The following is a 12,678-nucleotide window of genomic DNA, read 5'->3' as shown; positions in this document are numbered from 1 at the left end:
GGCCATCTTCAAACTGGTGACCTCTCAAATCTGCCCGCTCTTTCACCTCTGTCTGCACTGATGTTCTCTAACCATTTCCTGTCTTTTGTGGCCATAGCGCTACTTATCAAAATTGTGTGCAGATTTCCTTGGCTAACATGAACATTTGTGTGGTTTTTTTTTTGTCTGAGCTTGTCTAATAACAGACTTACAAGAGAGTTCATTACTTTTGTGACTGGTGCTTAGAATGTGTCAGTTCATTTCATGATAAAAGGGTTTTTGGAGTGGTGAAATGGACATTCATGAAAAGGGGATATGCATGTTAAACAGGATGGCTGGCTGCCTGTGCTTGCCAAACCAGACAAAGCCTACACAACTGCTCATGGGCTTTTTTTAGTTTGTTGCCTCCACAAACATCGCCAGGTTTTTCCCCCGTGTCCTTCACAAACAGCAGAATAGCGCCTCCTATAAGCTCTCTTCCTTTGGAACGTTGGGAAGAGGTTCCTTGTCGTGGCTTGGCCTCCTCGGTAGTGTGCCCAGGGACCCAGAGTGCTGCTGGGAAAGCTTTCATCAGATTGATCTGTTCAGATGACTTCAGTTGGAAATTTGAAGCATTTGCTGGAGTCCCAGAAAAATTATCATGGAATTTTAAAGCTTGAAGTGATTTTTAAATATCATCTAAACCAGCAGCTCTCAACCTGTGGGTCGCGACCCCTTTGGGGGTCGAATGACCCTTTCACGGGGGTCGCCTAAGACCATTGGAAAACACATATATAATTACATATTGTTTTTGTGATTAATCACTCTGCTTTAATGATGTTCAATTTGTAACAATGAAAATATATCCTGCATATCAGATATTTACATTACGATTCATAACAGTAGCAAAATTACAGTTATGAAGTAGCATGGCGTAATGACCATTTGCATATTACCTCTTTATTATATAGGATTAGTCCAAAAAGACCTGTCTTCTTTTTAAATTAATTAGTTATACTGATTTTAGAGGGGGGCTGGAGGGGGGTGGAGGGAGACGTTGTTCCACTTATTTATACATTCATTCATTGGTTGGTTCTTGTATGTGCCCTAACCAGGGATTGAGCCCACAACCTTGGCATATTGGGACAACGCTCTAACCAACTGAGTTACCCAGCCAGGGCCCAGACCTGCCTCCTTTTTTAATGGATGTGCAGAATTCCATTGTATGGGTGGATGTACCATCACATATTTAACCAATTCCCTGCTCATAGACAGTAATGCTCACTAGTTAGCCAAGGACTGTCAAAGCCTGTAAGGCTGGCTTTTCTTCTAAGTACTTCCTGTATGGAGGTGGCAGTGGGAAGGGGTTAAGGATTACAGCTGATAAACAAGACCAGACTGCCTGAATTCTTGGGTATTGATTTGGGCAACGTGATAGGAGAGGAGTTGGTGCCTTGGCCATGGCAGCGCTCTAGGTCTAGACGTGGACCTGGTGGTCTGAAATCTTTTTTTATCTTGGGTCTCTTGGTATTAGAGACCCAATGCACAAAATTCGTGTAAGAGTAGGCCTTCCTTCCCCCGACTGCCGGCACCAGCTTCCCTTCCCCTCCCCCACCTCCTACCCCCCACCCCGAACCCAGGACCCGGGCTTCCCTCGAAACTCCAGCTTCATTCGGAAGGTCGTCCGGAAGGACCTCTGGTCTAATTAGCACATTACGCTTTTATTATTACAGATTCTCCTGCAGGCATTCAGTAATGTGTGCTAAGCAGGTACAAATGAATGACTGCCCCTGCCCTGTCAACTAAAGTGGGAGATGTGCTCCCATTTAAAGATTTGCTGTATTATTTATACAGCCTGACAGCTGTTTCCTGCTTTAAAAATTCACAGGGAGGAGGGAAAACGTGAGTGTGCCTGATGATGGGGAAGCAGCCACTGGAGTGACATCTGTGTATCTCTGCACATGGGGCTGGTGGGCATGGGTCACTCCGCCCACCTACCCCGCCCTTTGTAGCCGTGGGTACTTATGGCCCTGGCTCCACATAGATGAAATCCAAGGCAGAAAGCCATAAGGCCCATGAGTTTTATACCTCCATGGTAAGCGTATTTAAAGGGCAAAGGTACTTAAAATTAAATTTGCAAAGCATTCTTGTGCCTCTTTTTTTTTTTAAGACTAGAAACCTGCTTTGATTCTTCTTTGTTATGTATTAGCACAAGGCGGAGAAGTGGAGAGCACGACGGTTTTTAGGTTAATGAGCAGGTGATTCAAGTATAAGGAACGCTTTTGCATACCTGCTAATGGCAGGACTCTGTGCTAATAATCATAGTCCTACATCTTCACAGGTCCATCTTCAACAACCTGTGAAAAAGATATGATTATCCCCAGTTTTCAGAAAGGGGACACTAAGACTGGGGATTAAGTGACTTGCTCAAGGTTAGAAGACTTAGTTAAAGGTAGGACTAGAATATTCCAACTCAGGCTTTTCCATTTTACTGTAACCAAAATGTTAGAGAGGGAGGGTTCAGAAAGAAAAAGTATACTAATACTTTTCAATAAATAAAACTCATTGCTGACAGTTGATAACCAATTAGAAATGGATTAAGCCTAGCCAGTGTGGCTCAGTGGTTGAGCATCCAACTATGAACCAGGAAGTCCTGTATCAATTCCTGGTCAGGGCACCTGCCAGGGTTTCTGGCTTCATCCCCAGTAGGGGGCACGCAGGAGGCAGCCAATCAATGACTCTCTCAAAATTGATATCTGTCTCTTTATGTTTCTATCTCTCTCTCTCTTTCCCTTCCTCTTTGAAATCAATACAAATATATTTTTTAAAGGAAGTTATTAAGAAATAAGTTTAGGTCATAAAAACAAAATGGAAGGTTCTCAGTGACAAAAAACAACAACCCAAAACCACCCAATAGACTTACTGCCTCCCTACTTTTTGAATAAATTCTCAGTTTTGATCACATTGAGTGTAAAACTAGGGGGAGGGTGTGGCACTGGTTAGACTGTGTTCAGGAATTTGATTTGATTTTGGAGACTTAGAATACAAACTGCCCTCTTTTCTCTCCTCCATTGAGGAAAACACCAGATCACCCCTTTATTGTTGATGTTTGTTGAGGGGAGCAGGGTATAGGGCAGCCGTGGGCAAACTACGGCCTTCGGGCCAGATCCAGCCCGTTTGAAATGAATAAAACTAAAAAAAAAAAAAAAAAGACCGTACCCTTTTATGTAATGATGTTTACTTTGAATTTATATTAGTTCACACAAACACTCCATCCATGCTTTTGTTCCGGCCCTCCGGTCCAGTTTAAGAACCCATTGTGGCCCTCGAGTCAAAAAGTTTGCCCACCCCTGGTATAGGGAGTGGCATGAAAAAAAATTAATTACCTAATATTTGGAACACGCTTTAAATAAGGACAGTGACCGTATTGTCCAAGGAAGGGATTTTGAGATTCCACATAGATAGTTATTTTCCTGGGCCTGGTCTGCAGAAAGCATTGAAAAGCCACCTATTCCTCCTTTGCCTTAGCTGTCTCGGCTCTTTTCTCACGTGTGTCTGATCAGCAGCGACTGAAGCTTTTAACTCAGTTCTACCAGTAAAAGCCAGGTTATTCCTCCAGCCTCTCTCTCATACAGAGGAGTGCTGGCTCTGGGCAGGACAGAGAAGTGATAGATAACATACCTATGAACTGTAGGATGCTTTTATCTTCCTATCTGGCTTACCGAAATGGAAAACGTTCAACCGTTATTCCCAGTCATAGGGCTGCAGGTCACACCTTGACACAGTTTCAGTCCTTCAGGATTTAATACGAAACCCCTCCCGCCAAAAAAAAGGAATCCATCATACCTCTTATCAGATTTTTATTTATTGTAACGGTTCACCAAGTGACAGCCAGAGTTAACTAGGGAACTGTAAACATAAAATGAAAAAGGAAAAAAAAAAAAAGATTTCCGGAATCACAAATAAAAACCTGAGGGAGAGGAAGGAATTTGCATCCGTCGCCTTTCAGAGTTGTGGCTGAGCAGTCTGGTCTTTTTTAGGAGTTACAGTTTCCTGGTAAATTTTCCCTCATTAGGAAACCTTGGAGTCCCCTGGGATAACCTTCCAAAGAGGATGTGAGGATTCAGATGTTAGCAGAGGGTGTTTCCCTGCAGCTTTTTCACCCCTGGGCCCTGAAGTAGCTTCCAAACCTCACAATTAGGCATTGGTGGGGGTTAGCTATCACCCAGAGAAGACTGACAGCAGGTGAGGTGGCAGCTGGAGCAGAAGGAAGGGGGAAGGTGACAAGGAAGCCTGTTTTCATGCAGATGTCTTCATGCAAAAGCACAAAGGAGCAGAGGGAGCAGGTCCCCAGTAAAACAACAGAAATGATTTGGTATAGGGTTTATTTTGTGATTGTTTTAGACTTAATAGAGCGAGTAGGGACACACTTGGAGGCTTCATTCATGACTGCTGTGGAAGGTTCTATCCAGAGGACAGTGAGACTATTGATTTACTTACTCATACCTCAAGTATTTATTGAGTGTCAATCTCCTGGGCACAGTACTAAATATCAGAGATGCCAAGAATAATGAATGTCATGGTCTCTGACCACAGGGAGAAGGCAGTCTAGAGAGAAAGACACAGAAGGATTAAACCCTCCAGGACAGGGCGGTGTGAGAAGTGCAGGCTTAGAGATTTGCAGAGGTTTGCACAGGAGCCTCTTAGCTGAGCATGGGAGGGCCAATGAGGGCCTCCCATAGAGAGCAGGCTTTTTCTTTTTCTTAAATTTTTTAAAATATATTTTTATTGCTTTCTGAGAGGGAGGAAGGGAGAGAGAGAGAGAAAGAGAGAAACATCAATGAGAATTATTGATCAGCTGCCTCCTGCACGCCCTCTACTGGGGATCGAGCCCACAACCCAGGCATGTTTCCTGACCAGGAATCAAACCATGATCTCCTGGTTCATAGGTCAACGCTTAACCAGTGAGCCATACCAGCCAAGCCCAGGCTTTTTTTCTTTGTTTTTGCTTGACAGAAAGAGAGGGAGAGAGAAAAGAAATGCCCTCTTGGTTAAAACTTCCCACTGTACAGAAACATACAGAATAAAAGTAGCTCACATTGTTTCACCTTTTCTTTCTGCCTTCATCCTATCTGGTAATAGACATAAAATCAAAGCCTTGATGTGCATTTATACTTTTTGCATAATACATTAAAAGAAAGACAGAACTATTATAATTTAAAATGTTTTATTCACTTAGCCCCCTAGATATCTCACATAGCACCAGGGAAACACTGCCATGTAGCCTCTGAGTTTAGAAATGTATAGTTGGCCCCAGTCTGACAGATGAACTGTTGCAGCAGGAGACACCAAGGCAAAGAAGATCCTGTGAGTGGCTGTGTGGTGGAGTGGGAAAGACCCTGAGTTAAGAGGGCCTTTGGCCTGTGATCCAGGCCTGACAGTTCCACTGACTGCCTTGCAGTGATCAGCAATTTATTTGACGCACTCTTACCCAAGATCATCCTTTCATTCTATATAATAAAAGCCTGTGCTAAGTGTTTGGTCATCTGGTTGGCCGTTCAACCAATCAAAGCATAATATGCTAATGATATGCTAAGGCTGCTTACCCCCCCGCTATGACATGCGCTGACCACCAGGGGGCAGACACTCTGACCGGTAGGTTAGTTTGTTGCTGGGGTCTGGCCAATTGGGACTGAGTCAGACAGACTGGACATGCCCTGTAGCCCTCCCATGGCCCCTCCCTGGTTGGCCAACCTCCCTTGTCTCTCCCCGGCCCTGATCATGCACCAGTGAGGTCCCTCGGCCTGGCCTGCGCCCTCTCTTGCAGTCCAGGACCCCTCGGGGGATGTCGGAGAGCCGGTTTCTGTCCAATCCCACAGGCCAGGCCGAGGGACCCCACTGGTGCACAAATTGTGCACCCGGCCTCTAGTCTGTAATATGAAAATAATGATGCCTTCCCTACCATGCTGTACAGAGTTATTGTGATAGTCAAATGGTAGAATATGTGCTAAAGTGCTCTAAACACCCTTAATTTGCTGCATATATTCACATGTATGCAAAGAATTGATACTGTTCAGTGTTCTCCTTTTCCTGTTTGGTAACATAATGGGAGCATGTTACCATAATGGTTAAGTGCACACACTGTGTTGTCAAACTACGTATGTTTGGATACTGGCTTTACCACTCGCTCGCTGTTTGACCTTAAGCAATTTATTTAATCTCTCCAAATCTCAGTGCTCTCATTCATAAAATGGGGATAGTGACATTAATAGCTTGTAGGGTTGTTTTGAAGATTTGATGAATTGTCCAGGGAAACCTAGTCTCTCTGGGCATTCAAGGGTTGAGAGAGGTCCCACCAGAAAATGCAGCACCGCAATCGTATTTTAACTGTGCTAGAAGATGGCATGGCATCCCCATACCCTCGTCTTCTGTTTGGAGCTGCCGATATGTGTATGTGCAAGTGGGGAGTGGCAGCCCCTCTGGAAAGCTCAGAAATCCCAGGCTTTCCACAAAGACTCCATGCAGATGGAGGAAGAAGCTGATTAAGACAGGCTTAGACAAAGACGCTGTGCGTGCTGGGCTTGCAGCTGGGGTGGGGGCTGCGTCTGCCGTTGGCATTGCTCCTGGTGTGATGGAATGCACCCTGTTGGGGGGAGGGGCAAGGCTGGATGTCCGTGAAGGTGACCAGTGGCAGATGTGTGTCCTCACACCAAGAAGACCAGGCTCAGTCAGCCCCTCCACCCCCTGCTCCTTTTCAGTGGAACTGAAAGAGATGAATGAGGGGCTGTCGGAGAGTTTCTTACACGGGCCAATGCGGAACTCCCATGAAAATCAGCAGCTGTCCAGATGCTCGGGGTCATAAAGAAATAAACAATGGACCTGGTAGAAAGTGGGTCGGAAACCAAGTGCTCTCTGCGAAGGGGATTGGACAGCTGCACAGCTGTGATTTTTTTCTTCTTCAGGGGTCTGATTGCTCTTTCTCCTCCTCCTCCCCTACAGAAAATGAAGGAGTACCTGGAGGGCAGGAACCTCATTACCAAGCTGCAAGCCAAGCACGACCTTCTCCAGAAAACCCTGGGAGAAAGTGAGTGGGGGCGCTGCTGGAGGTTTGCATGGAGGGGAAGGCCGAGCCCTGGATTGTATTGCGGAGCCTCTACCCTAAGCCAGCCCTGGTCTGGTTGTGCGAATGCACTTCTTTTTCTAGCCTGTGATGTGGAAGCACACTCCCCAGATGGCTGCTTGAGTAATGGGAACAGGCCGGTGCTTAATGAAGCACTAATGTGCATCGTCTATTTGTTTAAATGGAGCGTGCCTGCTCTCTACCCAGTCCCCTTCCTGCGCCTCCTCTGCCGTGACCTGGGTAAAAGGCCGAGCTGTTACTTACTCTCCAGACACTTTGTGAAAACTCTCAGCTCCTCTGTGGCAGGACTGAGGCTGGAGCAAGAAGGGAGATGAGCTGCCCAGCTGCTCCGAGGAGAGGAGAGGGGTTTCAAAGGCACAGTGACGGACAGACTGCTGCTTTCTGTAGCATCACAGTCGAGCAGCGGCTTCCTTCTGCTTTGAGCAGCCCTGATGCTACATGGCAGCCCTCTCTCTGCCTGGGCCCTGCTGAGGCCAAGGTGCTGAATGGACGGTCTCGTCTCAGAGTATGACTTTAACCAGACCCTGGGAAGTAGCAAGGCAGAGAACGGGACTGGCACTCTGGACTTTTTTCCCCCAGCTGTCAAACAGAAGGCGAAGGTTGAAAGAGAAGCTTCCCTGGGGTTCTTGGCACCCTGCCCAGGTCTCTCAGCATCCTATGATTAATGGGATTCCCAGGTTGGGAATGCCTCTGAATACAGGCCCCTCCTCCTGCCCCACTAATCTCACTTAAAGATGGGAAATGGGAGCCTACGGGGCTTTTGTGGTAACACCAGGGAAAGGCAAACCTGCACTGACACAAAGTCCAACCTTGTAAAGTACAACCCGAGCACTCCTCAGACTGCAGAGCAGAGCAAAGTGCCCAGCATTCATTGGCTCATTGGCCCCGGAATCAGAGCTCAGTTTTTCTTACCAGAGCCTCCTGCCCACCCTTCGCGCCCGTCCTTCTCCGGCCCTGGGCACTTCCCCCAGATGATGCTTTTCTCTCGCATGTCTTTGACATTGTGATTTTTCGGGCATTTTCTTTTATGTGAAGAAAGCCTGTTAAGTAACTTCTGTTCTCTTTCCTCCCCACCACCCAAGAGACTCATGCTGAACAGATTTGGGCTTTGAGATCCAAACTTCGCTGATAGAAAATCTTTACTCTTGGGTTATCAGATGGCTCCATGGGGAGTCAGAGGAAAGAGGGCCCAGAACTGTTCGGAGCAAGTTTATAACCATGCTTTCTTTGTGCCAAGATAATTGAAGCACAGCCCTTAAGTGAGATGGGGAACAGGGCCTGGTGGGGGCTGGGGGGAGCCTGCGTGTGAGAGAGAATGGGTTTGCGCATGCGCCAGATGTGCTGCTATGGAGGGGCGAAGGTTGGTGACCATTCATTAGTGCTGCAGATTGCCTTCATCTGAATATGACAGGTTCTAGCAGTAAGGAAAAAAAAATAGCTATAGATCTTTCTGTGTGCAAGTCGTCAATGTCCCTGCCTTCTGTATGTATTTGTCACCATAACACAAGAGCCCCTTGTTCCTGCCACAGAGAGATAATTGATGTGTATGAATATTCCAGAGTGGAAATGGGCCAGATGTTGAAAATAATGGCTCAGAATAATATTTTTGCAGATGAAAGCTGAGCCTTTGGTAATGAGAGGCTGTTAGGGGTGGGGGAGGGTGTTTCTCAAGAAGAGCTGAACTGTAATCAACAATTAGCAACCCTTTAAAGGCAAGAAAAAGCCCTGCCCTCTCTCAGCCCTTGGAGGTGCCTTCCCAGGAGCACAGATGAGGAGTGTGGGAGCTTCTCCATTCTGGGCCTGCTTGGGTTTTCCCTGGTTTATCCAATATGGGTCTAATACAGACCAAGCGTGGTTAACTGTGGACCCACGCACACATGGCCCATGCATACATGCATTGTATTTTTTAAAAAACGTAGAAATACTTCTTATGAACATTGAGATTTTCAATCTCATGTTTAAAAGCTGGCTGTGACCCATTAAACTTAATATTAGGATCCACTACTGAATTGAGAAACCACAGTTTGATAACAATGTCAGTGTTGAATCTCATTTTCCTCTTGCCACCCCAGCCCAACTGAACTGAATTTAGTATGAATTTAAAACTAGAACTTTCATATCTCAACTGTCCCTTCCTCCTCACTCCTCACCACACGCACACACACACACACACACACACACAGTGTACACAGAAGAGAAGCTAAATTTCATCTACAGAAAGGTTCTCTAACGTGTGGTCTGCCTTGCTATTGTTCCCCTAAATCCACCTCATTGGGAAGCAGAGTAGGCAAACCTAAGGTTTAGGGACACCTGCAGCCCTGGACTGGGAACAAGTATCAAAAACAACCCTTGACCAGAAAGGGGCTCTGGAAGCTTCTCTTTTCTTTTGCATTGAAGGCTGGTCACGCTCTGATACTAATGGAGGTTCTCTGGGGAGCCAGGCAGACATGTTGATTCCCAGAAGCAAGTCTCACTCTTTCACCCTCTGCTTCAACGTGTGCTTTTTGCTTTTGTCTTTCCAACAGGTCAGAGGACAGACTGCAGTCTGGCCAGGTAGGTGTGACTTGGGATGACCTGGGAACAGGTGTGGGGTAGAGAGATCCCAGCCTGTTAAAGAGCCAAAGAGTTGATTTGCAAAGGCATCAGATGGGTTTGCAAAGGAGTGGCCCAGGGCAGAGGTTGCTTTTTCCCTTTGCCTTGCTGACCACTTGGCCCCAAATGGAAGTGGGTCTGCTGGGACTTAGGAAAAGACCTGAGCCGAACTGAGGGAAGGGAGTTATCATTTGCTGTAATAATCCCAGAAACTCCCAGAAGCCACTACATTACAAGGAAAAGAAATAATCAACTCTGGAGGGAGGGTCCTTAGCTGCCAGACTTAAACATGTGGGTTTTGGAAAGTCTCTGACCCTGAGAAGGAAAATCAAGAGATAGCATTTGAGAATTTTTTTATGCACAGAAAAGATGACAACCTCTATTAGTGGCTGTTGTTGGATATTGAAATATTACATTGCATTGTCTTGCCAAACAGCATTGGTAGAAATCCTGGCCTGGTGTACAAGTATGCAACCCTCCCAGTCTTTCTCCACCTTCCCCTTCCTTCCCCGCCCCAGCCAAATATTTCCCTCCCAGTGATGGAGCTGCTATGAGAACACTCGTGAGCTGGCAGAGAGCAAGGCATTCATTCAGCCAACAGTTCTCAGATGCCTAAACATGTGCTGATTTAACTGGAGAAAGAGCTTTAATGGCCGGACTCCTTGGAGACCCTGGGTTAGCCCATTCTATCAACCACTTATATCTGCCAACACACACAATAATCATGAGGCCATTTACAATCATAGGCTTGTTATTTAGAAATAACTTCATTTGGCTTTCATCGTTTTGTCATTGTGGATTACAATAAAGGTTCCATTAATCTTGATGACTGGAGGGAACCAGGATAATAGATTTCTGTGGAGTGTATCTTCATGGTGATACAGTCTTAGTATAAGTTGGATTCCCTTATGCTCTGTTTTTTCACTGTGTGACGTTGGGCCGCTCTTTGGCTTCTCTGAACTCCAGTTTTCTCATCTATGAGACAAAAGGCATTCCAGTAGAGCTGAGGCGCTCTAGGGTTCCAGAGAGGTTCATTAGGGGCAGCCTGATGGAAGGGGCAGAGGGAGCCCAGGAGCCAGGCTCTGGCCGCTATCTTCAGTCAGACAAGGCAGCGCTGCTCCTGTTTCTTGGAGCACTGTGCCTCTGGGTCAGATTCCTTTGGAGAAAGCCTTCCGAGACTTAAACACAGCGAGAGGATCCCCAAGGTTCCTTCGAATCTGGACACTCTACCCTCTAAATTTTTTAAGAAAAATTGCTCGCTCTCTTTTGCTGAAGTATTTCCAAGAGAGAAAACTGTAGCCTCCTTTGGTGTTTACTAATGTTTCCTTGCAGGGAGATCTTATTGTCAGCCCAAATATTTTTTTTACTGCAAATTGAATCAATTCCCTTCTATTCTGATTTTGAATGGTGACAGACATTAAAAGCAGAAACTCTGTACATTTGTGAAAAGAGCTTTAATGGGTTTTATTTGGAAAGTAATTTATCGAGTCTCTTAGCCATTTCTGGGTCTTAGCAGAATAATGTGACTTGTTTCATTAACCACCGAACAGACTGTTTTTAACCCCATTTTCTTTTTCCTCCCTTTTGCTGGATTGGTCCTCTCTGATCCTATGGGGTCAACCACAGGCGTAGCTCAACCGTGAGGAAGCAGGTAAGAGCCCAGAAAGAGCCAGGCTGGTCTGGTGTGAAAATGATAATCTCCCGCTGACATCTATGGAATTCCACCGTAGGCAAGACAGACACTTATCTGACTTCATGCCTGTGTTTGGAATGTACCATGTAGTCATAGCATCTATATATATATAAAAGCCAAGCGACTGGAATGACCAGCCACTATGATGCACACTGCGGCAGCCAACCGGGGAGCCCCAGTCTGTACCTCCTCCCCAATCTCCAACTTCCCATGGCTCCTTCCCCCAGCAAGCCCTGCTCTGATGGCCCCAATCAAGGCGGGCGGGCTGGACCCCACCTGTGCATAAAATCATGCACCAGGCCTCTAGTGTTTAATATTTTGGCAACTTCATTGATTTAGTTTATTTAGTTCGAGTGACCATGATCTTTCTGATCTTTCTGATTTGTTCATCTTACATAGTGACATTTGATTTGACTGTAGCAGATTTTTCCAGAACTGCCCTTGGCGTCAGTCCTTCAGAAGGCCAGGAGAAAGACCTCACACTTCATACATCTGTACCAATAGGGCAGAAGCTCCCAGCAGCCAATGACCCACGCCAGGCACTCTTGCTTTATGTTTGCAGATACTTGTTTCTAGTGGTGTGGTCATCCTAGGTGTATTTCTAAGACATCCTAAAAATACAAAGATAAGTCTGATCTAGGATTGATAAGCAGGCAATTTTGTGCATAATCTTCAGTGTTGGATTTATCCAACACTGGGCAGCTAGCTCTCATTACCCATATTTAAGGGAGATCTTAGAAAGCAGTGGTTGGATAATCCACATCAAGGGATGATATAATCTAAACAGCATTTGGGCTTGTTTAAAAAAATTAATTGAATTGTGTTTTGCGATAGCAAATTTGACTTCCTAATTTATTCTTCATGGCAAATACTGAAATGATTGTGTATCTCCTAAGCTCATACCAGCTATGCAGTAGGCAGTTAGCAGGGAGGAGGTGAGAAGAGCTCAGAAATGTCTTTGTATCTACTCAGGGGAAAGCTGATCCAGGCTTTAAAAAATCCTTTTAGGTAAATCGCAGTGACTGTTGCCACGGGGAGATAATCGAATATAGAGGCCACCTCGTTTCTGTGGTGTCGGCAGCCCAGCAGGGTCTTCAGCCGATCTGACGGCTCTGGCTGGCTGGGCCGTCCAGATGACATAGCCCTCACTTGTCTTAGCTTTGCTGTCACTGTTGGTTTTTTTGTTTTGTTTTGTTTTGTTTTGCCTTCTCTGCTTTGGATCTCATTTCAATGAGACTACCACTGGATACAATTACATATTTTTAAAAATATAGAAAGTTCATTGCAATTCTCT

General features: G+C 45.7%; 1 protein-coding gene across 1 annotated transcript in view; it reads left to right on the top strand.

Annotated features, from left to right (window-relative positions):
- Window positions 1-12,678, top strand: part of SRGAP2 (SLIT-ROBO Rho GTPase activating protein 2) — a 244,821-nt gene that overhangs the window by 194,491 nt on the left and 37,652 nt on the right. The window contains exons 11-13 of the mRNA XM_015569435.1: window positions 6,958-7,042; window positions 9,625-9,652; window positions 11,318-11,342. Of these exons, the coding sequence (XP_015424921.1) occupies window positions 6,958-7,042; window positions 9,625-9,652; window positions 11,318-11,342 (138 nt within the window). The remainder of the gene's footprint in view (window positions 1-6,957; window positions 7,043-9,624; window positions 9,653-11,317; window positions 11,343-12,678) is intronic.

Source organism: Myotis davidii, unplaced genomic scaffold, assembly GCF_000327345.1.
Source record: "Myotis davidii unplaced genomic scaffold, ASM32734v1 scaffold710, whole genome shotgun sequence".
NCBI classification, from domain to species: Eukaryota; Metazoa; Chordata; class Mammalia; order Chiroptera; family Vespertilionidae; genus Myotis; species Myotis davidii.
The sequence above is the reverse complement of the archived record's forward strand: the minus strand, read 5'-3'. Positions and strand labels throughout refer to the sequence as shown.